This window comes from Xyrauchen texanus, chromosome 38 (genome assembly GCF_025860055.1).
Source record: "Xyrauchen texanus isolate HMW12.3.18 chromosome 38, RBS_HiC_50CHRs, whole genome shotgun sequence".
Classification (NCBI taxonomy): Eukaryota; Metazoa; Chordata; class Actinopteri; order Cypriniformes; family Catostomidae; genus Xyrauchen; species Xyrauchen texanus.
In genome coordinates this window covers 13101928-13129787 of record NC_068313.1, presented here as the reverse complement: position 1 = coordinate 13129787, position 27860 = coordinate 13101928, and the positions used below count along the sequence as shown (strand labels likewise).

Here is a 27860-nt window from a genome sequence, read left to right as displayed (position 1 = left end):
CCTAGCTCAGACAGAAGCAAGCGAGCGTGCTGGTGGGCGGGTGGTTTGTGGGGATTTACCCGGCGAAACCGAGCCAGTCGCCATACCCAAATCGCCTTCATCGCCAGCCAGGTCATCCTTAATCCCGTGGGAAGAAGGAGTGATGCGGGGGGTGGCTTAAGTGGTTTTGGCCGTGACCGCAACGTTGCCATGGCTATGTTCTCATACTGAGAACATGAACCATTCATAAAACGCTGAACGTAAAACAAGCTGATCTGAACCAGCCATTGGAGGAAGGAAGAATAGGAGGAAGAGAGAGAGAGAATCAATCATTTATCACTCTCACTCTAATCTTCTTTGTTAACCACATTTTAATAATTTTTTTTGGCATATTTATTTAAATGTAAATGGTCACATTACTCATATTTGTCTTCTTAAAAATCAGTTTAATAAGAAAATGTTATCTTTATATTGCCATTACAATTATGCTTATCAAAGAAGGCTAATATAATGTTATACTGTATTATTTGTAGACCTCACGTCGCATGCGCATATGTCGGAGACTGCCTCTTGATTTCAAAGAGATTTTTTATCCTCTGAAATAGTTTACAGATGGCTGTCCAATGATCAAAATGTATTAATACAGTTTATTAAAAGTCCCATTGTCTTTGATAAACTGTGAAATATTTCAGAAAGATACATTTAAATTGCACTTAATGGACTTAAGATAGGTTCAAAACTCTTAAAATGTAAGTACTTTTAAATTTAAATTTCAGTGTGATGTGGTGAAATGACAGGTCTGCTCTTGTATCAATTTCATACTCCATGTGTGCTTGCTGTGGTAGCCTATTATGTGCCTATTAAGGTTGTTAAAGTTTATGTAAATCTACCTTAAAATTCCATTTTGTGTGATAAATAAAGTGTTACATTTAATTTTAACTTGTTAGTTTTCAATGTGGTATATAGTGGGTGGACACATTGGCTCTTCTGTCTTAGGGCTTTCCACCAGCGCTGACTGTTATATATCTAATTAGATGTGAGGAACAAACAATTGCAATAAAGCTACAATCCCAGATGTAGCCTAATGGCTCAGCCCACCATAATGTGATATTCTAGCCAATGTTGCCACCTACCTCAAATGAGTTCCCTCCCCTGGCATAGAAGTTTCATTCAGGCATGTTTAGATTTGTTGTTTCAGTTACTCCCAAATCAGGTGTATGTGTATTCCATGGGGAACTTTAAGGGATAGTTCACCTAAAAATGAAAATTCTGTCTTCACCCTCTTGTTGCTTCAAACGTATACTTTCTTCTGTTGAACACATTTTTTGTCAATGAAGGGCACCTTAAGCCTTATTGATGGGGCTATGGATGTACATAAGACAGAAAAGCACTGCTGTAGCTGGTTGTGTACATTAGGTTTTGAAAATTGCCTTTTAAGCTTGCTTGTGTCTCATAACTCAGGTCAGATTCAGTTCTATGCCTGTTCTGGGAGACGTGCACTATTCAAACCACGCCAAATGAAGACAACATCTATGTCACTATGGTAAACAAAAGTATCATTAATAGAGAAAATGCATGATATCAAATAAGTGAATGCACAATTTTTGTGTGTCTTCTGCATTGTTAGATTGAGGTGGTGTGTACAGTATAAGCAAACACCACTGCATGTGTAGGCTAGATTACAACCACTAAGTATAGAATAAATTTGTGCACAAGTAAATTGTCTTTTGTATGTGTGTCTGTGTATCATCAATCGTTGAAAGCAGCATGGATTCCCGTTCACACCGAACACTGCTGTCAAGGCTAGACTGAACAGACATCTTCCTTCTTGATTGGCAGCAGGAGGATGAGGAACCTGTCTCTTCCCATTGAACTCACATTTGCCCGTGTTGTTCGAGACCAGCTCATGATCGCTTGGTGCAGGACTAATAACAAACACACACAGAGTCATTAATTATTTAAAAAGAAGAGACTGAAAGCAATTATTGTGGCAGTTATTGTGAATAAAGGGGCTCGAGGCATTAGTTCCTATTATGCTGTTTTACATTAGGTTGTGATATACATTGCAAATAAGGTTTTTTTTAATCAGTATTTTTGGGCAGTATTACATTTAAAATGTAATGTGTCTGTTGTGATAAATTCAGAAGTCACATTGACACATTGATGTTGTGTGAGTCATCAAATAAAACATATAATGCTATTTATTACAGAGCTGTTTTTAATATTTGATTATGATTGGAATGCAGTTACATTTTTGTTATAAAAAATATATATATTTATAATACCTACGTCAATTGACCGTTGTCCCAAGCAACCAATTTCCTACATACTTTAACTGCGCTAGTTTCATGTCCCCCGTATCACTCTTATGGTCTTGTTCTTCTCATGAAATAAAATGTTTTTAACTCAAATCAATATTTAATAGCCATTTATTCATTTACTTGGTAAGTACAGTTGCTGTGTAAAACATGTGATAATGTACAAGCTTTGCATCAGGTTTTGTATAAACTGATTTTTATTGTATTGTTTGTTTGTTTTTTTATTTTATTATTACCAGCTCAATTTACATTATCCCTTATAATGCATAAACAAATTACAATGCATTATATTGCAACAGTGCGTTTGTAAACTATTCCGACAGTCAGAATTTATGGGAAGTTTACATATTCTGCAGTGTGACATGCTATGCTCCATTGAAAATGATTTAAATAATTGCATTATAATAAAATAATGCATAGTTATTATGCATGCAGCTTTTATGACTATATTAACAGAGATTACATGAAACATTTGTATAAAAAAATAAAAATAAGTCAAGTGGTTTTTATTGTCGTTTCAACCATATACAGTTAGTACAGTACACAGCAAAACGAGACAACGTTCCTCCAGGACCATGGTGCTACATAAAAACAACAAAGGACCAACATAGGACCACATGAGACTACACAACGAAATAAAATACCTATATAAACTACCTATATATACCTATATAAAGTGCACGTGCAAACATGTGCAAAAAGTACAGGACAGTACAACAAATTACTGACAATGAACAGGACAATAGACAGTGCAGCGCCGACCAGTACTCAGTAGTGCAAAAAGATTACAGTTTCTAAAAATGTAAACATAACATACTATGAGATAATGTTCTATGCACATAGCAGTTTTTGAGGTAGCAGACAGCTATAAAGTGACAGTAATTAAAGTGCAACTCAGGACACGTGTGTGTGTGTGTCAAACCAGTCTCTGAGTACTGAGAAGTCTGATGGCTTGGGGGAAGAAGCTGTTACACAGTCTGGCCGTGAGGGCCCGAATGCTTCGGTACCTCTTGCCAGACGGGAGGAGGGTAAAGAGTTTGTGTGAGGGGTGTGTGGGGTCGTCCACAATGCTGGTTGCTTTGCGGATACAGTGTTTTTTGTAAATGTCTTTGATGGAGGGAAGAGAGACGCCAATGATCTTCTCAGCTGTCCTCACTATCCTCTGCAGGGCTTTGTGGTCCGAAACGGTGCAAGTCCCAAACCAGGCAGTGATGCAGCTGCTCAGGATGCTCTCAATAGTCCCTCTATAGAATGTAGTGAGGATGGGGGTTGGGAGATGTGCTTTCCTCAGCCTCGAAGAAAGTAGAGACGCTGCTGGGCTTTCTTGGTGATAGAGCTGGTGTTGAGGGACCAGGTGAGGTTCTCCGCCAAGTGAACACCAAGAAATTTGGTGCTCTTGACGATCTCCACAGAGGAGCCGTCGATGTTCAGCGGAGTGTGTTCACCTTGTGCTCTCCTAAAGTCAACAACCATCTCTTTGTTATAAATAAATGTAAATAAAATATACATTTTAACCTAAAATGTTTGTTGGTTATACAGTGTATACTGTATATGGAAGTTATTTGCCCACTAACCATTTGCATTTGATGGTATCATTATGATTATTTTGTTTTCTTTTTGTCCTCTTGTGACTCTCCGATCATCTGTCAGGTGTCAACAGTGGTCAATGCAGTTTAGTTATTGCACTTAGCTTGCTGAGCTTCAGCCACTCGAATTTTCCTCTTTATCTTCTCAATGACTTCTCATCAGCATGAAATTGCTACTTATTCTAACTGACCCATTGTCTCTTTGTTTGAAGAGGTAGCAAAATAAATGTGCACACTATGCTAAAAGTGGAAAAGTGGTTCTGTCTCAGTCAGTATGACAGATTCGATTACTATGCCCACTCTGTCCAAGTGAGCTGCCTACCTAGGCAACACTTTTAGGCACCGTAGCTGTGCTCCCAATTCATTGGCTGTTCCAAACAGTAGGCATCAGAATTAGCTGCTTTAGAAGCAGCTGCCTAAATGTAGATAATATAAAGCGAGGTAGATTACTAGTTTTTGGAACAGAGTTTATTATATTTTAAATAGGCAGCATCATCATTTTTTTAAACATGAGCAACACCAACCCTATTCCATGCTTGTTTTTGTTCTTGTAGCTGATGTCTCACCAGTGTACTTTGATGTACATTAGTGAGGAGATGAGAGGTGGTCCTACTGCTAGCTGGTGTTTTTCTTTAATTGTTTAGCGGCAACGGCCGCACGGATTTTCTTTAACAAAATTCGGTCTACCCTGAATTAAGTAGGAAATGCAATGCAGATACATTACGAAGTTTTCTCTTTAGTAATGTAATATTGCATTATGTGGTTGCTTTTGTTTGTTAAATCATAATATTGCAATATGGTTCGTTTGAACAATCTGCCATTCATGCACAGTTGACTTCCACGAACTGCAACCATAATATCAACCAGTTATCCTGCTACAGACACTGCCAGCCATATCACAGATCAAAATAAAAACATATTCCGTGCTTTATTTATAATTGTAGCGCAGAAAACGATCACAAACGGAATTCGTTTATTATTATTTTTCGATTAATTAAGTTTCAGCGACCAAAATGCCCGTTTTATTACAATCTGCGGAAATGCAGCGGACGTCAGCTTTCAAGTTATCCTGTGTAGCATTGGTGATGTTTGTGGGTAAGTAAAAACAGCTTCTGCTATGGAAAAAATAAATAAATAAAACCCATAATTAAAATTTCAAATAATTTTTCGCGGTGTGTTTGTGTGTGAGGGGTAAAAGAGGGTGTGCGCATCGTAATAGCTAAAAATATGTTTAATACTGTATGAGCATCATTAAAATGGGTGTAGACGCATTTGATGCCATTTCACAATGCAAGCCGAACAGATGTGTTCGTAATCAGGCCTTACTACCTGTTAATGTTAAGCATAACTGGAAATCATGCTAATATAGGCTGAGCTATGTCATTACACCGTAGCGTTTGATGGTGATTTTCTGAACAGACATTATTATTACTGGTCTTGTGTCAGTTGCTTTGAATTTAATGTTTGATATCTTGTTATTGTAATCGGCCATCAGCATCATCACTGCGCTGTATGTGTTGCAATAGTGTGAGCGCCTATGGCAAGCCGTTTTAACTTTTATTCATTTCCAGGATATTAATTCTTCAGAATCAGAATCAGCTTTATTGCCAAGTATGCTTACACATTCAAGGAATTTGTCTTGGTGACAGGAGCTTCCAGTGTACAACAATACACTGGAATCTTGATATCAACAATTACATTTTCACTAGTTAAAATGATAGTTATTGATATCAGGAATTCGATATCTACTAGTAACAATGGCAATTTCTGATATCAGAAATTACATTTCCACTAGTAAAAATGTTAATTCTTGATAACAACAATTACATTTTTACTAGTTAAAATGGTCATTCTAGATATCAAGACTTGTATTTCAACTAGAAAAACTATAATTCTTGATATCTGTCATTGTTATTTCACTAGTGAAATGTCACCATGCTGCCATTCAAAATCAATTGTTAATATCAAGAATTGATTTCTTACTTGTTGAAATTCCAATTTCACATATCAGAAATACAATTTGTACTAGTAAAAACCTTTATTTTTGATTACAACAATTCAATTGTCACTAGTTGAAATGTCTATTCTTGATATCAAGAATTACATGGTTACTAGTAAAAATGTCTATTCTAGATATCAACAATTGAATTGCTACTAGTAAAAATTTTAATTTTGATATCTGAAAATGTATTTATGATATCAACATAATTTCAGATATCTAAAATGGCTTTCTTACTAGTAACAATCACATTCATGATATAAGAAATGAACATTGTCACTAGTAGCAATTCAGTTGTTGATATCAAAATAGACATTTCAACTATTGGCAATTGAATTGTGTTTTTACTAGTACAAATTGTATTTCTGATATGTGAAATTGGAATTTCAACAAGTAAGAAATCAATTATTGATATCAACAATTGATTTTGAATGGCAGCATGGTGACATTTCACTAGTGAAAATGTAATTGTTGATATCAAGAATTAGCATTGTTACTAGTGGAAATGTAATTTCTGATATAAAAAAATTGTCATTGTTACTAGTAGATATCGAATTCCTGATATCAATAACTATAATTTTAACTAGTGAAAATTGAATTGTTGATATCAAGAATTCATATCCTGGAAATGAATAAAAGTTAAAATATGGCGTTATTTCCCTGTCAAATGTCGAGAGCGCATTATTGTAGCGCGAAAGTACATTAATGTTATCTGTGGCCGTGAATCCCTCTGCTGCTCGCATGAATATAATCGCCGAGCTGAATCCCTCTGCTCGCAGCTGGAACTGGTGCGCTCTCAGATAGACGCTGCTCTTGAAAGAATTTTCTCTGCGCTCGCTCAGAGAATATGCCTGCACTTAAAACGTGTTCATTGCAATCGCGAATCTCTCCTCTTCAGCTTAAAGTAAGCGTGTTTGTGCTTAGACTGTGTCCCGTGCGTTCGCGATGCCCAAGTACTCTTCTCTTCGATTTCTTTCTCTTTGCTCTTGGCATAAACGCTGTCAAAGCGGCAACAACCAATCAGAAAAGGCTTCAACGACTGACCAATGAAAACGCGACATCGTACATGGAATCTTATTGGTTGATATTGAACCGCACATGTTCATGTGTTCAATCAAGACGATTCAATTCAATCAAGACGAGCCGAGATGGATCCGCAGAATCGACGATCTCAGGTAAACAGTTTTATTTGTTTTGATGTTAAATATGTCAAATGTATCTTAGAAATGTCTGGGAAGAGGGCGATTGGATTATTTTACATATAAATGACCTAGACTGTCAACCACATTCATACTACAGGCGCTATGCCCATTGTAGTGAGATTTTTGAGCCAAATAGATTTGAAAGCCGATTCCAAAAGGCAAAAATAATATTTTACGTCTGATAATTAACACATTGTCTCGTGCAATCACACCAGTGATTAAACATTAGAATGCGTAGCGAGATCAACTGCTAAATTCAAATCTGAAAAAAGACTTGGGGAGGGAAAGATAAGGTGGCAACATGCCCCGTAAAATTATGCTAGTCCTATATCTATTATGGCTGTCACGAATGAAGTGATGTGAAATGAAAAGTGTCATCTGCAATAGATTTTCTTTATCGCGGATTGCAGCGTTGAGTGTTATAACGTTAATCAATCACCCACTTTCTGTTGAGCTTAATTAATGCAGTTTGGCCAATCAGAGGCATTTTGATTAAAGGACAAGTTCGGTATTTTACACTTAAAGCCCTGTTTTAAGATCGTTTCGGATGAAATAGAACGGTTAAGATTGAAAGATTGGTTAGGGTTAGACCACTAGGAGGCCTTCTGGCCCATATATATCTGCGTCTCATATTGACGCTAAAGGGTGCCATGTGCGTTGGTTTTATGATGCCTTGGTCCAAATTTTAATCTTAACCGTTCCATTTCATCAGAAACGATCTTAAAACAGGGCTTTAAGTGTAAAATACCGAACTTGTCCTTTAATCAAAATGCCTCTGATTGGCCAAACTGCATTAATTAAGCTCAACAGAAAGTGGGTGATTGATTAACGTTATAACACTCAACGCTGCAATCCGCGATAAAGAAAATCTATTGCAGATGACACTTTTCATTTCACATCACTTCATTCGTGACAGCCATAATAGATATAGGACTACATAATTTTACGGGGGCATGTTGCCACCTTATCTTTCCCCCCCAAGTCTTTTTTCAGATTTGAATTTAGCAGTTGATCTCGCTACGTACTTAATGTTTAATCACTGGTGTGATTGCACGAGACAATGTGTTAATTATCAGACGTAAAATATTATTTTTGCCTTTTGGAATCGGCTTTCAAATCTATTTGGCTCAAAAATCTCACTACAATGGGCATAGCGCCTGTAGTATGAATGTGGTTGACAGTCTAGGTCATTTATATGTAAAATAATCCAATCGCCCTCTTCCCAGACATTTCTAAGATACATTTGACATATTTAACATCAAAACAAATAAAACTGTTTACCTGAGATCGTCGATTCTGCGGATCCATCTCGCTCGTCTTGATTGAATTGAATCGTCTTGATTGAACACATGAACATGTGCGGTTCAATATCAACCAATAAGATTCCATGTACGATGTCGCGTTTTCATTGGTCAGTCGTTGAAGCCTTTTCTGATTGGTTGTTGCCGCTTTGACAGTGTTTATGCCGAGAGCAAAGAGAAAGAAATCGAAGAGAAGAGTACTTGGGCATGCGCGAACGCACGGGACACAGTCTAAGCACAAACACGCTTACTTTAAGCTGAAGAGGAGAGATTCGCGATTGCAATGAACACGCTTTAAGTGCAGGCATATTCTCTGAGCGACGCAGAGAAAATTCTTTCAAGAGCAGCGTGTATCTGAGAGCGCGCCCAGTTCCATGCGAAGCAGAGGGATTCGCGTCGGCGCATTATATTCCGCGCGCGAGCAGAGGGATTCGCGATCGCGCATAACATTAATGTACTTTCGCGCTACAATAATGCGCTCTCGACATTTGACAGGGAAATAACGCCATATTAAAACGGCTTGCCATAAGCGCCATCACGCATTCGTATCAGCGGCAGTGTGGAACGCCATTGGGGACATGGTTAAAGGTGCACTCAGTAATTTCTTCCTCATTAAAAAAGTTTAACTCCTAAAGACCGGAATTGTAATTTTGCAATATATGTATGAAATCATGACCACTCACATCAAAATGAAGACTCCAGTCATATCAGTAACCTTATGAAAGCTGTTTAATTATACATGGAGAGGGTCCGCATATGGGGGCGGCCATGTTAGAATCACATGACCAGCCGAATACTACTCGCTTAATCTCAATAACCACCCTATTATTTGACACTTTCCATTGACTGATTAAAATAATCATGGCTATCTGTGAATACAAAATTTTCACAATGGCATCTAAAATTAAAACTACTGATTTTAAATGATGCTGCATCCAAGCTGCTTGGAGACAGTGTAAGTCCAAGATGACACAAAGACAAAAGTTACTGAGTGCACCTTTAAATTACTTCCAGTCAGTCTCAGTCTGGTTGTCAAAACAAAAGTAGCAGAGGTGTTGACTGACACCAGCGATGCAAATATTTTGGAAAGAAAATAAATAAATAAATTGATTTGCACACTGACTTGTTCAGTGAAGTTTTCTATAGGTTGCATTTATTACACCATAGTAATAGATTACACCATTAGATGGTGACCAGTATCTCTTTCCGTAGTATCATGAGCAGGTCACTGTATCATTTACTCTATATGTTCACACTTGGTAGGTTTGGTTCAATTAAAACGAACTCTGGTGCGATTGCTCTGTTAGTGCGGTTCATTTGAACAAGTGTGAACGCTGCCATCCGAACCTTGGTGCGCACTAAACAAGGGGACTGAGACCCCCTGAATAGTGGGTCTCGGTTCGCTTCCAAACAAACTCTGTTCGCTTCCAAACGGACTCTGTTCGACTGATATATGAACACAGCATGGACCAAAGACGTCTAAACGGACCAATAACAGGAAGTAATTTGCCTTTAATACTGACCTCAAGCATATCTTGTTCTTCTCATCATGGGAACTATGTTGCCCATTACAATTCGGTACAGGGATCTGAACCGCCGTCAGCCGTCCATGCAGCATATCTTCATTTGTGTGTGCAACGGAGGAATTCCTGGTGCTGTTTTGACTCCTTTGCACATTTTGATAGCTCTTCGTTTGTTCTCAGCTGGTAAAAATACCACCAAATATATACACAAATCCAACGAGCACATTTAGCCCAGCAGCCAGCATTGTTTTGGATGTTCGGCAAGTTCCGTCGCAAAATATACACTATAAAACCTGTCCAATCAGGTTGTGACCTGCCTTTGATTTTGTAAATGCCAATGTGAACACTAAGCGAACCAGGACTAAATGTATCAGTTTCATTTTTGGTCCGAACCAAGCGAACTGAACTACAAGTAGGAACACACCCTAAATAAATTAATTGAGTTTCAATTATTACAGTTTTAGGAAACTATTTTAATGTGTGGAATTTCTGTGAATTTGGGCCGGAATTTTCCGTCCTGTTTGTGACTTGGTGTGAATTGCCCACTTCTGTGATACAAATTGTACAGAAATTAAACATTGGAAATGCAGTGCTTTGCTGCACATTGTTACACAATAGTTAAAGGTGTTATAAATTTGTGTTACAATGTGCAGCAAAGCACTGCATTTACAATAGACATGGAAGTGAACATTTCCAACATTAATTAAATGCATACATTAAAATGATAAAATAAATAAAATAGCAAACTAGCTTAATTTAAAGCCCCATGGTTTTTAGTCTATGTCTATTTTAATAAAAGGAATAGTTTACTCCAAAATGAAATTTTCTCATCATTTACTCACCAACATGCTACCTCAGATGTGTAAGACTTTCTTCAAACTACCCTACAGAATTTTTTAGGAGAATATTTCAGCTCTGTAGGTCCTGCAGTGCAAGTAAATGGTGACCCAAACTCTGAAGGTCCTAAAGGACATAAAAGCTGTATAAAAGTATTCTATATGACTCGAGTGGTTTAATCTATGTCTTCAGAATTGATACGATTGGTGTGGGTGAGAAACAGATCAATATTTAAATCCTTATTTACTGTAAATTATATACTTTCACTTCTATATTCTGGTGTGGAAGTGACTTTCACATTCAGCCACCAACTGGTCAATGGTGGACCACTGGAGTTGTATGGATTATGTTTATGCTGCTTTAATATCCTTTTTGGACCTTTTGAGTTCTGGCCAAAATCTATTTGCATTGTGAGGAACAACAGAGCTGAGATATTCTTCTAAAAATCTTTGTTTATGTTCAGCAGAAGACTGAAAGTCTTACACATCTGCGATGACATGAGGGCGAGTAAATGATGAGAGAATTTTTATTTTTGGGTGAACTTTCCCTTTAAGTCCATGCTATTTATATAGCTTTTAGGGCATCTATAGGCAAGTGTGCTCCTACAAGTTAACTTATTAACTATAATCAGACATACACATTCTCTTTGGGGGAAACGGTCCATTTATCACTTGAGGGTGTTTGATTTGTCCTCATGAGACTGTTGCTGTTGCATGTCATAAGGATTATTTATTTCAACAGCAGGCAGTTGCCCTACTTTCTCATAATCCTTTTGGTATAGTCCTCACTTAACAACTAGTTACTTGTTAGACTGAAACATGAAGAAGTTTGCAGAAGAAGAATCTTCTTATCTCAGCCAAGACTGGTAAAATTACATTCAAGTTGGATAAAATGCAGTTTTTCTAGAAAGGCACTAGAGGGCAATATTCAGTAAAGGAGTGGAACATTGACTAGAATTATATTAAACCTAGAATAACTAGATCACTACTTAATAATAGTTTTTTAACTATTTTAACTTTTCGTCCTCTACAGAACCCAGCTTTGATGAGTTCACAAACAAGTGGAATAAAGAAACAAGTTAATAAATAAATTAAACAAGTATATAAATTAGACAAAGACAGAAACTATAAGACCTGCAGCAAATCCATATATGGCAGATTTCTGTTATATTGAAATTGCTGCAGCATATTTTGGTTGTTTTAGATTACTTGCCTTATTTTAACTTGTGGATCAAAAGATTAAATGAAGCTGTAATAACAGTGGAGCGGAGGGGGGCGGGGCCGGGTCGGAATATCGCGCGCCCGGTCCCCAATCGGCCTGATGAGGCGCGCGAGGGATAAAGGCGGCCGGTGATGATGGTTCGAGGGAGAGAGAATTACGGGCATGTCCGTCATGTGTGTGTTTATGTTGTCTTTTAAGTTTATCATTAAAACTATTATTTATATCATCAAGCCGGTTCTCGCCTCCTCCTTGCCCATCCTTAACAGTGTTACATTGGTGCCGAAACCCGGGAAGGAGGAGGGATGCCCGAGATAACGCCGGGAGGAGTGTGGAGCGGAGGGGGGCGGGGCCGGTTCAAAACAGATGCTTGTTTTGACTCATGCTACTCAGTCGCTGTACAAAATGTAATATGGAACATCTCAGTCATCAGGCGCACACATATGCACACACACATTTTTGTAATGCATTGACACGCAAATGTGTTGCTGTTACTATGCTTTTAACAACCTTACACTATTCACTTTCGAAAAATAAATGTACAACGTTATACACTATTATGTTCCAGTATGCAGCATTATGCCACAGAGAGAAGCTTTCTGGTCTGTAATAGTCAGAGTATTGAGGTTTAAACATAATAAGGAAAGATAATAGTGCCTTCTATATGTTGTCCAGAGAGAGGAAGACACAGAGAAAGAGAGGATATTTTACCAGCATCTAGATCTTTTTCAGAGATGTAACACATTTGGGGGAATTTACCAAGAATGAATTGTGCCCGTTAATAGAGTTGTTTTATTTTCACGCACTCTATACTGCATTTGGTAATCATGCAAATCATATAGTGGCATAAACACATCCTGAATATTAGTTCTGAATGCAATTTGTATAGCACAATTCCCCAATCCCCACCAAGCCAAAACTGAGTACTCATTTGGGAAAAATGCAGGAGACTGTCATGATCTGGCATAATTTAGCAGGACTGTACAGCATCACTTCACTGTTATCCAGACTCCTGAATCAGCTATTCAAAATGCTGATAATACACTTTTCACATGAGTCTGGACATATGCCCGCTTATAATGCTCTTCTCCTTTAATTGATGAATTACTGCTGCCATGATGAATACAAAATGCACACAAACATCATATTAAATAAAATTATATTTACCACATCCTTTCTTCGGCTCAACTTTAATTGGGTTAGTCAAAAAGTGCTGCCTTCTCTAAATAAGGTGCAAACTATAAGCCTTATTTACACAAAAGTTAGCAGTTTTGCACTAGAAAGGATGAGAATTACTTTGTATAAATATGCATGCCTATACCGGCACAGATTGTGTCTTGTTAAACTAGATTGCATGTGGTTAGTAAATAACACGCATGTTTTCATGCAGAAATGTGTTTCTCCAGCTCAGCTGGTAGCATAGCGGTGGCAATGCCAAGGTCATAGGTTCAATCCCTAGGGAATACTCAAACTCATTAAACTGTTTAATAAAATCTACATATACAAACTATTAGTTGCTTTGGACAAAAGGCATCTGCCATGTAAATAAAATGTAAATACTGTGTGCAAAAGTGGCCAAACTGTTTAGTAAGTTCTCCCCTCTGTATTTAAAAAAGAAAGAGTGATTTAAGTTTTTTTTGAATGTCTATACTGTATAATTGAAGCAGGTTTACAATGTACCATGGCCACAACTCCATTTTGCTGTAACCTTGAGAACAGAAAAAAAGGACAGAGAAAGTGCAGGGAGGGTAGGGATGGGGTTTGTCAGGGTTTGTTGTGAGAGAGAGAGAAGGAAGAGAAAGGGAGCAACACTGCAGTATTTTATGCCTACAGCACTCTATAGCTATTGGAACATACAGTATGTATCACTGGACCCCCTTGTACTGCTGACACAGGGCTGTAGTTGGACCACTTATTTTCATGCTCAAATTAAACCACCCGTCATGCTAGATAGTTTGCAAATATGAAGTCTAACTACAAAAATGAGCCTATAATTTGCTGACCCAGTTTAGAGGAACATGCATTAATTCAAAGATGGAAAGTGCATGGAATACGTAAAATACATTTGAAATCCCTGCTGCGGCACAGAGCACAGAGAGAAATGAACTAAATATACATGAATGTAAAAGGCTGGGTGGCGACAACATTGACGTGATGCCTGTATTGAGTAACACACCCAGCTGAGTGCTGACTCTGCTTGTGTGTGTGTGTGTGTGTGTGTGTGTGTGTGTGTGTGTGTGTGTGTGTGTGTGTGTGTGTTTGTTTGTTTGTTTGTGTGTGTGTTTTTGAGTGTATGCATTTATGCTGAACATGCGTCTCTCACTGTGTATGTAAATTTCAGCCCAATTTGAGAGACTAAGCAGGATACGGTGACCTAATCACATGTGATATATGCAGATTTCTTATGAAATGTGATATGACATGCATATTCTAGCTATAATGTGGACTTTAGGTATTCACATATGTTCACATGAGTTTTTGTGTGTTTTGCAATGTCAGTCTGTTCTCTAATACTTCTCGGTACCTAGCAGCTGTAGTTCTTTCAATCTCTACATTAGGACACTTGATTTTTCTAGAGGGAGGGGGTCAGACTAAACTGCAGCACTTTGGGGGGTGGGTGGTAGAGATGGGATGGGATGGGATGGGAGGGAGGGTGTGACGAAGTTACTGCTACTACTGCAGTGAGCCCGGCTGATAAAGCATAACTGCAGTGGTAGTGGGAACTTGTCCAGAAACACAAAACTACTGACTGCAGAGGGTGAAATGGTGCAGAGCCAGAGAAAATAAATATTCCTGTTGGACACACTTGCACACACACTCTTACTTCACAGACATACAAATTCATGCTGAAATGCTAGTGGTTGTCCACTGGTTTTGATTCAGGTCAGGACAAAAATGTTATAATCAAACATTGTAATGTATTGATAATGTAATATCGCCATAAACTGCATAAGCCCAATAATATGCAAACATCAGAATAGGAACTTTTTAGTTATAAATTGTCTTCATAGATTGAGTGTTGCGTTTCTAAATGTCTCTTGACTTTTGATGATCAGAAATTCACAGCACAGAACACATTGTTTGGCCTTGTTTATCTTGGTTATCCTTGTTGATAGTAAGCCTGTATTAAATGTACTGTGTTCTTTTATCTTGTGTCACACAACCCGTCCATATTGGCATCAGGCTAATTTGACTAGCTTCTACCAAGTGACAGATGAATTTGTAGCCAAATACTGTTGAGTTTGATTAGACACTGTCTTTGACATCTATAACAAGAGCTGACTGATCTCATAGTGAAATCAGAAACAGTAGGTTGAATTTTCTTTAGCTAAAATTGGACTTACTGAAATTCGAAACCAAATGGGAGAATTGTAGTTTGGTGTATGGGCACATGTAAGCTTAATTGTCCGGGTGTAATGTCCACAGTGGGGTTAGTACTGGCTGTAATACAGTGAAGAGGAATGCATTATTTATCAATTGTACCCCTAAGCCCAAACCTCAAACCTAAACCTAACCATCAGTGGAGTGAAAATGTAATGTTAGGGGGGAAAATTATGGAACCAGATTTGTGCCAAAACTAAACAAACAAATAGAACATTTTGCAAACAAATACAATCCACTTCGCAAATGAAAACTCAACTCTCACATGACTTTTGGCACAATTTTCTCATCCACAGTCTTGATTTTCTCACAAATGCATCAATGCATATTTTCTCACAAATGGGCTGAGCCACGTTCTCTTTTAAAACAGTAGACTTGAATACCCTTCAAGTCTGACCTTTTGATACAAATAATTTTTTTTGTCCCACTGTTTATGTTCACTTTAGACATAACTGACTATGTTTACATTAATATCTCGCCAAGACTGGCATTTTGGAGGAATTTTGAAGTGTTTCTGACCGTTTAGCTGTGTATCTGCATTTGCTCAAGTGCTCTTGGAACACACGCGCATGTAAAGTGCACAAACGCTAGCCACAGTCAAACAGCAGGCGGCTACAGAAGCTAGGAAATAAAAAGTCAATCTTTTATATTCACAATCATTTTGTAGTTTCAAGATCAACCAGTGGTCTTACTATTGCGATCATCGTAATGAGCACTCCTGGTCTAGATGTTGAGCAAAGGCTAAATATAGAAAATGACTCAAAAGTTTTTCCAACAATTTCGAGAAAGTTTTTTTCGATAAATATCGTGAACTTTTTATCGCCCAGCCCAATTGCTAATATTGCATAAATCTCTCACAGCAGCCCAATAATCTAAGTGATAGCTAATTTACAGGCTACGTTAGAGATGTAGAGAATCTAGTAAGCAGGTCTACTGCTGCTGTTCAAGTTTTGTTAGCATGATTTGATTTGATGGGAGCCACGAGACTCTTCCTAGCCAATCATGTTGATGGATAAAAATAAAATCATGACAGGGATGTAGCAAACACAGACAGAGGGAAAATAGCACAGTAAAAGTACAGTTACAGTATTTTAAAATGTACTCAATAAAAGTATAAAAAATTTAACTATTTAAAAAGTACAATTCCTTAGAAAAACTACTTAATTACAGTCACGAGTATTTGCAATTCATTAATTTACACTCCTGCTCATGTCATGGTCCCTTTAACAATTTTCACATTAAGGTACTGCAGCATTTGCATTCAGTTCAACCAAACATGTGGATCTAATCAAATAATTGATTATCTGAAAGATCATTTTTAACCACTAACATACTAACACTAACAGTACATAGCCAAAATTCTCAGAAGTGTAAACACTGTTTGGGTCGGGACTACCAAGACAGGCAGAGTATTTGGGAAACCACTTTGAAAACAGTTGTCACTTTTTGCAATTCCCTTTCATGTTGCTAGTGACAGAAATGGTTTCAGTGTTCAATAAACTATTGAGAAGAGTTAACTTAAACTTAAGCTATGGGGCTTTGGGCCTCTTATAATACAGTTGTCATGATAAAGGCATTTTCCTTTACACAAGACAAATCATGTACTTTATAGTGTCTCACCAGTCAGATGGCAGGAATAAGACATGTGTATATTTTCATATTTTGTAGCCTGCCCAGTCTCTTCCATGGACGTGCTGGTGCCACCACAGATCAACGCTCTCAATGGCACTGAGGTCAGAATCCCCTGTGTGTTCACCTCATGCTACAAACTAGATCCCAGCAAGTTTGCCATGAACTGGACCTATCAGGAGACAAGCAATAGCACACATGAGATGGTGAGAGAACAACAAAGACTAAACATGTTAAATATATTTTGTGACCTGTAAAATTCATCTTACAGCTGATTATCACAAGGCAATGTCAGTAATTGTACAGTTGATTTGAAGTGATGCCATTATAAGTGTAAATGTTTAAAGACTCCATATCTTTTAAATGTTTAAGTCTGTATCTGTTAGCTTTGAGGCAATCTATATTCTAGTGTACTCCTAAAAGTTGACCAAATTAATATATGAAGTTACATTTTTCATTTGTTCTCTTTTGGGAAAACAGACCAAAATGTTGATGATTCATCTTTCACTCAGGGGCTTTTTTTGTCTGATAAATTGTTGTCTAGAATGAGAGTTTCCCTCCTACTAATAGCACCTGTCTCCGACTAGCAAGGACAATTGTCAAATCATGGTTTATGGCTATGATATAAACTAAAGTTATCAGTTATTTTAACAAAGCAACATCCAATGTTAAACTCAAACTTCATGTTTCAATAGGAAATATGCCAATGATGGAATAAAATCTGTGTTCATCAACTCATTTCACGAGGTCTTTAAATGATAACTACATAAATCACTTTTAGTCTATTCTTCTCTCAATCTACATTCCTTCTAAAATGTCTTATTTTTCCAGTTTATGACCTATAAGAACAGGATAACACCCCTGAAGTCAAACCGATTTGGAGACCGGGTTGTGTTTTCTGGGAAACTGGAGAAGAACGATCTGTCCATCACTCTCTTGGATGTTCAGTCGACCGATGAGGGCATCTACAACTGCTATGTGCGCAACCCTCCAGACCGCATTCAGGGACAAGGCATCATCCAGTTGTTCGTCCTGACTGAATGTAAGGCCTCAGCATGAGCTGAGAATCTGGAAAACAAACGTTTTTGTGCCTTTCAACCAGAGTTACTTCAGGACAGTCCAAGATGAATGGAGTTTCCTTGATACAGGCTTTGTTAAGTCCATGATTAGAATTAATGTTGAGAAAAAATCATATAGAGTGGAAATAACTCCAAGGATAGTTTTCACAGTTCAGCACAAAGGAATAAATTAAGTTAAGTTGAAAAGTGAAAGGCATAAAGTGTTACACCGTGTCGTAACAATACACAACACAAAAAAGTGACAAGCATTAAAAGCTATCTCTTCAAGGTAAATCCTTTTTTCTAACATTTACATTTATTCAGTTTTCAGATGCTTTTAGCCAAAGTAACATATGAAGAATATAATGAAAGCGAATTATCCTAATGTGGCAGTACGAAGTGCTGCAATTCAAAGTTTCAGATTTACTCAAGAGAAGTACATGCAGAGCCAAATGTAGAGATGATGGTAAAAGAATAAATTGAATTATTTCTTTTTTTTAGAAAGAAGAGTGCATTAGTAGGATTGGGTCAATTGCTCACAGAAGAGATGTGTCTTTAGATGTTTCTCGAAAGTTGCAAGAGAATCGGTAACTCAGACTGAGTTAACCAATTGCACATGACACTGATGAGCAGGAGGACATTTTTGTAGGTTAATTAAGGCACATTTCCGCCATCCGGCAGGGCTGCGTTTCCCAAAAGCATTGTTAGCTTTCTATGGTCGCAAGTTCCATTGTTACCAACATATTTCAACGATGTGGTGTTTTACGAAAATGTAGTTCCAAACTAAAATTTGCAAACAGCATTGCAAAGTTGAGTGGTTGGAACTACAGCTCTTTACCTGAGGTTAGAAGAATAGTTCCTGGTTTGTTTACTGCAATTGAAGCATGTGCTTTCCCAGTGAACAATGTTGTTAGTATCTTTCATTCTTTTACTCTCTTGATCCATGCAGTACCTCCACCAAGAGACTCGACCATAGCTGTGGCCATTGGGGCATCTGTGGGGGGCATTCTTGCTCTGCTGATTCTGTCTATGGTGGTGGTGAAGTGTATTCGCAGACACAAGAACCAGGAGCTGATCTCAGATGAGCAGAAGATGGAGGAAGAAGGCAAAGCAGATGGAGAAGGAGGCACAGAAGAAGCGACAAAGTAGGAACATATTTTTGTCTTTCTTTCTTGAAGGTGCACACTGTCATTTTTTCCCCATTAAAAAGTTTTTACTCCTAAAGAAATTAATTTAAGTTTTGAAACCTATGTATAAAACCATAACCACTCACATGAGATGAGGACTCTAGTCAAATCAGTTACCTTTTAAAAGCCGTTTTATTCTACGTGAGGCAGGGGCACCCTCATGGGGGTTGGCATTTTAGAATCACACGACCAGCTGAATACTACTCGCTTAATCGCAGTAATCGTCTATGTATTGGACACTTTCACTCTTGAGTTAAATTAATCATGGCTGATTGTGAATAGTCAATTTCTCCAATGGCATCTGTAACTGAAAAGTATTGATTTTGAATGACGCTGCATCCACACCACTAGGTGTCACTGTAAGTCCAATATGACACAAGCAAAATGTTTCTGAGTGCACCTTTAAGGTTTATCTAGATTTACTTGGCGAACAGGCTTCTTTTAGTTTGCCTTAAAATTCTAACGAAATGCCAGTTTGGGCACACTTCAGCAAGAGGTTGAAAGTTCTGCAGCTGAAACTTAACTGTTTAGTGACATTTCAAACCACTTCCCCATGTGGCCGAATCTGGAAGTGTTGTTGAGGTAAAATGTCCACAATGTCCATGGCAAGTTTCTCAGCAAGCATTTTTTTTTTTTTTTTTTTTTGTAAATTATGCAATATAGTCAACTGGAATGAATATTTATCAACCTTACTCCCTAACCCAAACCCCAAGCCTAAACCTAACCATCAGTGGAGTAGAAATGTCATTTTAGAGCAAAAAATCTACATCTGAATCATGCTCACCTTGGTTTAGGTGAATTATTTTTTGGTTTCCATTGGGCCAGAACCCATGTCTGTACACACACTATCAGTAGTGCCACAGGGGAAGGTGTACACATTTGAACTGATGCAAAAATTTATAATAAAAAATGACACATGTCGATTTCACATGTGATCATGTTGGAAATGCACTGACGTTTTTGTTCTGCTTAGTTGTTCGTTTGGTGAAATTTCTCAATGCTAAAAATGTATAACTTTGACACTGTCTCTCCAAGCTTATTGTAAAAACAATGTTACACCAATGTAACATCGTCCACCCAAGAGTAGACATCCTTCCAAGACAGCATCCTCAACAAAGTAATTTTATAATGACACCACAAATGGTATAAACGCAAGCTTCGTTCACCTATGGTGCTTTTGTTCACACAGGAGCAATTTATTTTTTTTGCTTATTCCATCGTAAATTATGCTTTATTTGAGTGTTTCTTCTCTGTAATCAGACCATTATAACATGATGCAGCTAACTAGAAATCAGATACAAGATTTCAGTGTGAACTCTCCCCTTTTTATTTTTGTGTGCTTCTATTGAAACAGACAACTCTAACCTGATTGCTTTGTCTTGGAGGACTAGTGGTTGGTGGAGCCCCTTCTTTCAATGTCAGGTAAAACTCAAATGATGACTGTTGTATCTCAGTGGTCATTTGACTGTTGTTAACAGTGTCCATTTCAAGTTGTTTTCTTTCTGTCCACGTTCATCAATGTCCTTGTTTTTGATCTTGCCTCTACTAACTGTCAACTGATTTCTTTTTGTTTTTGCTGATTAAACAAATACAATTAATTACTGCTCCAATTTTTTATATGACAATGTTTACTGGGGGCCTATTTTAAGAGCGCTAGCATAAAGTACAGAGCTACGCCATAAGCGCAAAGTCAGTGGGCATGGCCATAAAGTTTTTTGTAGTTTCGTGCAAGCATGTGCTATGTCTAGGTGCAAGTGGGTTTGGCGATATTGCTCGCACAATGTGCTAATGGGTCCTATTTTACAGTCCATTCCCTGTCAAGCACCAACAATATAAACAAAGACAGCACATTCCTAAGAAGTTTGTAGTGTAAATGGATGGATGTAATGAATTATAAGAATAGAAATATGGACACTTTTACATTACCTTTTACATGCTTAGAATATGTTATTTTCATCAGGATTTGGATGGATGCTACTTTAAATTATAGGGAATGTAAGTATTATTAATAATTTCCATCTGCGTACACACAAAACATGGCTAGAATTAACTGCGATATTTCTATCGGTACGCACTTCACTTCTACCGGTCTATTTTGATTTTGAACAATTAAATTAATTTATTAAAACACGAAAAAATAAAACCAAAAATATTTCTAAATTCAAATTACACATAAAACGAAATAAAAATATAATCAAAATAATTAAATGGTCCAAAACAAATCATATATCAAATCCAAACATGTTATCCTCCTCCAACTTCTTTTACCGGCACCTTTTACAGTGACTGAAAAATCACTTTATGACAACAGGTGGAAAAATACCAATACAATCGTCTTAGCGCAATGACCTTTTTCTCTGGAAAATAGCAAACACTCCTGCCCACTTGCGCTTTGCGCTGGCACGAAAATTGCACTAAGAATTTGCGCTCTCACAAGAATTGGATTAGCGTACGTTTGCTGTGCTTTGCGCACTCATGGAAAAGAGCCCATAGTGTTTATATTGTAACAGTTGTAGGTGATTGTAAGGGTGCACAGTTTTTTTCTTATCTGTTTTATGTGAACAGCTAGGGCACAGACATTTCAAAATGAGAGTCCCTGCTTGTTTACAGGTTAAAGTACTGCACCAATCTCTTTTTTTCTGGTTATTATATGTATTTTAGTTGCACAATACAAAACCTGGGATTTCAATCTATTTAGACTGTTGTTGCATCTTTATGGGGCACCCATCACAGGAAAGACTAAGAACATTTAACAGATTTAAAAGATAGATTTTAAAAACAATTGGCCGGTTAATTGTTTATTGGCTTTCTTCCAATACCTTAGTTACCGGTATCGGCGAAATCCAATATCGGTCAATCTCTAGCCTCTTCTCTTTCACTCTCTCATTGTTTTGCGACATAATGTCACTTTTAGACCTCACTTTCAGTTGAAGGAATGTGCCTTTTTCTTAAAATTAATCCTGGGTTACCATTTTTTTTTTGCATTCTGACATTAATTTCATGATATTTCAGAGGGATAGTTAAAAGGTTTAAAATATTATCATTTAATTAGCCTTTTTATTTTTTTTAATATTTTTTATTTTTTTTTCATGGAACACAAACTGAGATGTTTTCCAGAATATTGGCCTTGATATCCATTCACTTTTATGTATGGCATCTTTTTTTCTCTCTATAAAATGAAAGTAAAAGGATACTGAGGCTAACTTTCTAGCTTTCTTTAAGTAATATTGCCCAACCCTAGTGGCAGTTACTCTAGTGTTTTTTTGTTTTGTTTCTTTTGTTTTGTTTGCCCTCTTGATCTGTAGCCATTCTCCCATAACCTTTCTTTCTTATACCTTACAGAAATGTATGAATCTCCTGCCTGAAGATATGTACAAGTTGTTTGACGCTTCGTCCTGTAAATGTCTCATTCAACATTCCTAAAGGCTCAATTATTTTGTGTAGCCATCAAAAATGTAATTTTTGGAGGACCCCTGCCACAGTGCCATGATGTCCTGTCATTGATGACAAATAACAAAGGGTTACTCAATATATCAGGTTAATGTGGTAATTACAGTAGCATACTGACCTTTTATTGGGTCCACACCTTTTTTCTTACTCACTAAATGTATTTTTTCTCCAACTACTGCCAATGGATTAGCCATCCAGTATTTCTGCTGAAAATTTTCTAAAGGAATAATTTTTAAGTGTTATTAAAATTGAAGAAGCACACAAAGTTCTCCTTACAACTGCCAAAGTGTTTTTAACCAACTGCTGTTTATAATTTTTGACAGATTTTTGGAAATCACTGCCCTTAACTTCCTCTCAAGTGTGTTTGTATGTATGTGTGTGTGCCTTTTCATTGTGCCAGTTTGCTCCTATTGCGACTTAATATTTATGCTGTTAAGATCAACTTGGTAAAATGGAAAACGATTTAGCAGTGATACCTTGTGCCTACCAAAATGGTAGGAACACATTCATCATTGTTCAAAATCTATAATTTGCGTAACACACCTCCAAAACATGTACAATCATTGCATACTAATTTTCTTACATATGGCACACATAAAGTGCAGAAAACAATCCATCAGTTTGCACAAACATCAAAAAAATCTTGCTTTCACACAAAAATGTGGTCATTTCAGGTGCAACACAGCAAGTACAGTAATTGCTGGTGAATATTTGTATTTGTTGATAAAAACCCCAAAAACCTAAACAGAAAATAAATTGCTAGTATTATTAATTGTGCTACATATGTATGTTGTGGTATTTTATGTGGGAGATAGTAATTTATTCTTTTCTTGATCTTCTTGAACGTATTAGTTGTGAACTTAATTTTATTTCATTTAAAATTGCACTTCATATTTAATCTGATAATACAATCTAAAAATGTATCTTATAATCCTTTCTGAAACAGGCAAAAAATAACCCAAAACACTTAAATAATAGGCTTGTGCAAATAACAGATAATGCAAAGAATAAGCAAATGTTTAAACAGGTATATGTTAAGTATATGTTAAACTGCTGATTAAAAGATATTAAAAATATAGAAGATAATAAGCATATAAAAAAAAGAAAAATAAAGCACAAGTTATGGAAACTTGTATGCACACTGTCAAACTCAGTCTAAAAATGTTGAGAGAGTTATCTCCAGATCTTAAAAATCTGCTGTTTTCATTTTGAATTTGATAATAATCTGTTTGTGAACGAACAAAGATTATAAACTCAGATTTGTTACAAACTAAAGTTTTCGTGTGTCAGGGGTTGTTGCATTTTAAATGTGTCCCATAACAGTTCCCTAACTGTCACTCACTAGATGTAGTGACACTAGGGGGTCGAACACCTCTGATATTTGAGAAAAGGCCAATGACAATTGGCGAGTGGAATTTGCATGCCACTTCTCCGGACATTCAGGTATAAAAGCTTGCATCTACTCATTCAGATTTGTTCTTCGGAGCCGATCAGTGTTAAAAGCTAATCCACGGGTATTCCATTAACCTCTACGAGTGTTTAAAAGGCTGTTGGATATACAACATATTTGCAGTGGGTTCTCCCTTCTTGCACAGATAAGTGCAGTGAGTGCCCCTGGGCTCTTCAGCGTGCTCAGTCGGTGATGAATTGCCTGAAGTCATTCAGGGGAAGAACAGCGATCCCACTGAAACAATTTCAGAGGCTCCTGGGGCATATTGCATCCTCAGCAGCAGTTACGCCACTAGGGTTGATGCATATGAGACCGCTTCAGACTGGAGTCCTGAGATGGGCATGGTGGCGTCGTACGTATCGCGTGGCTGTCACGCCGATCTGTCGCCACACATTCAGCCCTTGGATGAACCTTGCATTTCTAAGGGCAGGTTCCCCTAGAAAAAGTGTCCAGGCATGTCGTTGTCACAACAGATGTGTTCAAGTCAGGCTGGGGCACCGTTTGCATCGGGGACGCAGCCTCGGGCTCCTGGACAGGATCTCGACTGCGTTGGCATATGAACTGCCTCGAGTTGCTGCCGGTATTGCTGGCTTTGCTGAGGTTTCGACCATTGATCAAGGGCAAGCACTTGTTAGTCCGGATGGACAACATTGCGACGGTAGCATATATAAATCGCCATGGTGGTATACGCTCCCGCCACGTGTCGCAACTCGCCTGTCATCTCCTCCTTTGGAGATAGCAGCAACTGAAGTCATTGCGGGCCACTCACATCCCAGGCAAACTCAATTGCGCAGCGGACGTACCTTTTTGCTTCCCAGGAATCCTCCCACTGACCACTATGGTACTCCCTGACCAAGGAATGAGCAAATATGCATTTCCTCCAGTGAGCCTTCTTGCACAGACTCTTGTTGAGAAGTTTACGATGGGGCTGTGTGCACTTGTTACTAGGCACGTGGTAGCCTGCCTGCATCTGCACCACCGATCAGTTAGTTGTGGCATTTTTTATAGGGACCACTTCGACACAACGTCAAGTGAGTGACAGATAGGGAACATCTTGGTTACTGTTGTAACCTCCGTTCCCTGATGGAGGGAACAAGACGTTGTGTCCCTCCTGCCACAACACTGAAGTACCCACTGAAATGGCCAGGACTCTGTCTCGGCTCCTCAACACAAACCTGAATGAGTGGATGTAAACTGTCTCCTTTTATACCGGTATGTCTGGGGGAGTGGCATGCACATTCCACTCACCAAATCTCATTGGCCTTTTCTGAAATATCAGAGGTGATTGGGGCTCCCAAGTTCGACCCGCTAGTGTCACTACATTGACACAATGTCTCGTTCCCTCCATCAGGGAATGGAGGTTACACCAGTAACCAAGACGTTTTCTTGTGCTGGCATTAAAACTCATTGTCACTCTATACAGTAATGTTCTATTTGTTAACATTAGTAAATGCATTAGGTAACATGAACTAACAAGGAACATTGTTAAATGTAATTTACACTAACCAAGGGCTGGGTTTCCTGATAACATTGCAACTTTAGATTTTACAATCATCTTAATGAACGTCACTCATTATTTTGATTGAGTAACACCTGTTTCCCAAACCAGCACGTAGATTGCTTGTTATAAAGAACTTAATTGCTTCGTTATGGGAGCTGTCTGGTATAAAGGTGCTGATCACTTTGGCACATATGTCCAGAGGTTGTCTTCTCAACATGAAAATAATGTGGAAATACTCACAAACATGGAAGTTGTTTGTAACCTTGTCGAAGCGACGACATTTATGAACCATTACAGAATTGAATTATAGAAATAATGAGTTTCAAATGTATTGATGCTCAATAATAGAGATTAATGAAAGTGATTCAATAAATGTAACGTGAATGTACGCAATGTGAATCATAAGCGACTCTCATGTAGCCTAAAGTTTTTTGGCTGGAAACTGAACAAATGTACAAAGAACAGGATTAAAATGACTGGCATCAGTGTTGACTTACTCATAGACCTACAGTACAGTATCTAAATATAAGGGCTGTCGATTTAACACGTTAATTCTGTGCGATTAATTTTATAAAAAATAATGTGTTAAAAAATAAACGCAATTAATCGCAATGAAATCCTTATTACGGTCCGGGGGGACAGTAATAAGGAAGATTCCTAAGAAATGCAAGCTTGTAGTACCACCTCTTCACTCCTGAGGGCAGTAATTGAAATTTCAGCTGTGTGGCAACGCGCAGTTTATACAGTGAAGAAAAACCATAACCTGCGTTCAAAACATTTGATAGATCGCAAATTTGATCTAAGGGATCTCAAGATGTGTTCTAAGTATTAAACTATATTTAACTTGACATAGTGACCTAAAAATTGTATGTTGATGACGCAACGCAACCAAGACGCTACACAAGCATTTCTGACGCAGGTGTACATTGACGGGTTCTTAAACAAGCCCTCATAATAATTCTCGAACTGATTGACAAATTCACTTGTGAAATGGATTGCTGTGAACTGTATTCCAGTGATTGACTTATGATCAATAATATGGTAGTAAACAATACATTGTGTTCTAAAGCTGTCTTATCAATGATTAACTCTTCTGCCACAAGAATGTAATGCATTTTGATTATTTGAATATTTTGTATTTATATATACAAAATATTCAGATAATCAAAATACATTACATTCTATATATATATATATATATATATATATATATATATATATATATATATATATATACACAAAATATATAACTATAACTGTGTATAATTATTTCATCATTATATATTTAATTATTGTTATATGAGGGGCTTTCAGCAAATAATTGTATATGTGATTAATCGCGATTAATTAATCGGGATTCCATGTAATTCATTTTTATAAAAATGTTAATCGATTGACAGCCCTACTAAATATTAATAGAACATCTGGTTAAAGTTCAAAGCACCGTGTACTTGTAGCCTTACTGCTGTTATGCATCATTATGCATCAATTTGTTCCTACCTTGTAAAAAGACTATAGACGAGCCAATTTGAAACATCCATTGGAGAAAGTAGGAAGAGAGAGAGGGAATCGTTCATTGCGCACTCTTACTCTAATCTCCTCTAACCAAATTTGTATTATTTATTAGGCTTATTTATTTAAGTTTGAAATCGTCACATTACACATGTCTCCTTAAATAATCTGTTTAATAAAACATTTTATATTGCCATTACAATTATGCTTATCAAAGAAGGCTAATATAACGTTGTTACTGTATACTGTATTACGTGTCTTATAATTTAGACCTCACATCACATGCACAGACTGAGATAACGATGCTTTTGGGAAACATGCCTTAGAGATTAAGTACTAAAGTGCTACTAACGTTCAACTTAGTGCTTAGGGAAACCCAGCCATGATTAATTAATGCTGTAAAAGTATTGTTTATTGTTAGTTCATGACTAACAATAAACATTTATAAAGTGAATATTTATAAAGTAGTTATAAATACAAATACATTTGTTATGTATATATATATATATATATATATATATATATATATATATATATATATATATATATATATATATACACACACATACAGTACAGAATGTCTTGGCTGCAAACTATAACATAGTTTGTATCATCCTTAATTTTGTTATCAACGATTCTAGATCTTGTTTTACTTCACCATGTATGGTCATCTCTTATAACACTACATTTATGTAGTATATGACCCAAGCCTGTGGCTACAGTGACATA

The 27860-nt window shown here is 37.3% G+C and overlaps 1 protein-coding gene and 1 long non-coding RNA gene across 2 annotated transcripts; one reads left to right on the top strand and one right to left on the bottom strand.

The window, feature by feature from the left end:
- Window positions 1–646: 646 nt before the first annotated feature.
- On the bottom strand, window positions 647–17073 carry LOC127631370 (uncharacterized). The gene is made up of 3 exons (XR_007968947.1): window positions 16965–17073; window positions 1217–1904; window positions 647–869 (listed from the first exon to the last, which is right to left on the bottom strand). It is a non-coding gene; the product is annotated as an uncharacterized LOC127631370 (long non-coding RNA).
- LOC127631369 (sodium channel subunit beta-2-like) lies at window positions 2815–26713 on the top strand. Its single transcript, XM_052109468.1, has 6 exons — window positions 2815–4978; window positions 17013–17179; window positions 17805–18015; window positions 18981–19176; window positions 20573–20640; window positions 22561–26713. The coding sequence occupies exons 1-5, from the start codon at window positions 4897–4899 to the stop codon at window positions 20580–20582; spliced, it is 666 nt and encodes a 221-aa protein (XP_051965428.1). The 5' UTR covers window positions 2815–4896; the 3' UTR covers window positions 20583–20640; window positions 22561–26713.
- Window positions 26714–27860: the final 1147 nt, after the last annotated feature.

Coding starts and splice junctions, on each gene's coding strand:
- LOC127631369 (XM_052109468.1), top strand. CDS start 4,897: ATGCCCGTTTTATTACAATCTGCGGAAATGCAGCGGACGTCAGCTTTC. Junction 17,180..17,804: donor GCAATAGCACACATGAGATG/GTGAGAGAACAA, acceptor TTATTTTTCCAG/TTTATGACCTATAAGAACAG. Junction 18,016..18,980: donor GTTGTTCGTCCTGACTGAAT/GTAAGGCCTCAG, acceptor TGATCCATGCAG/TACCTCCACCAAGAGACTCG.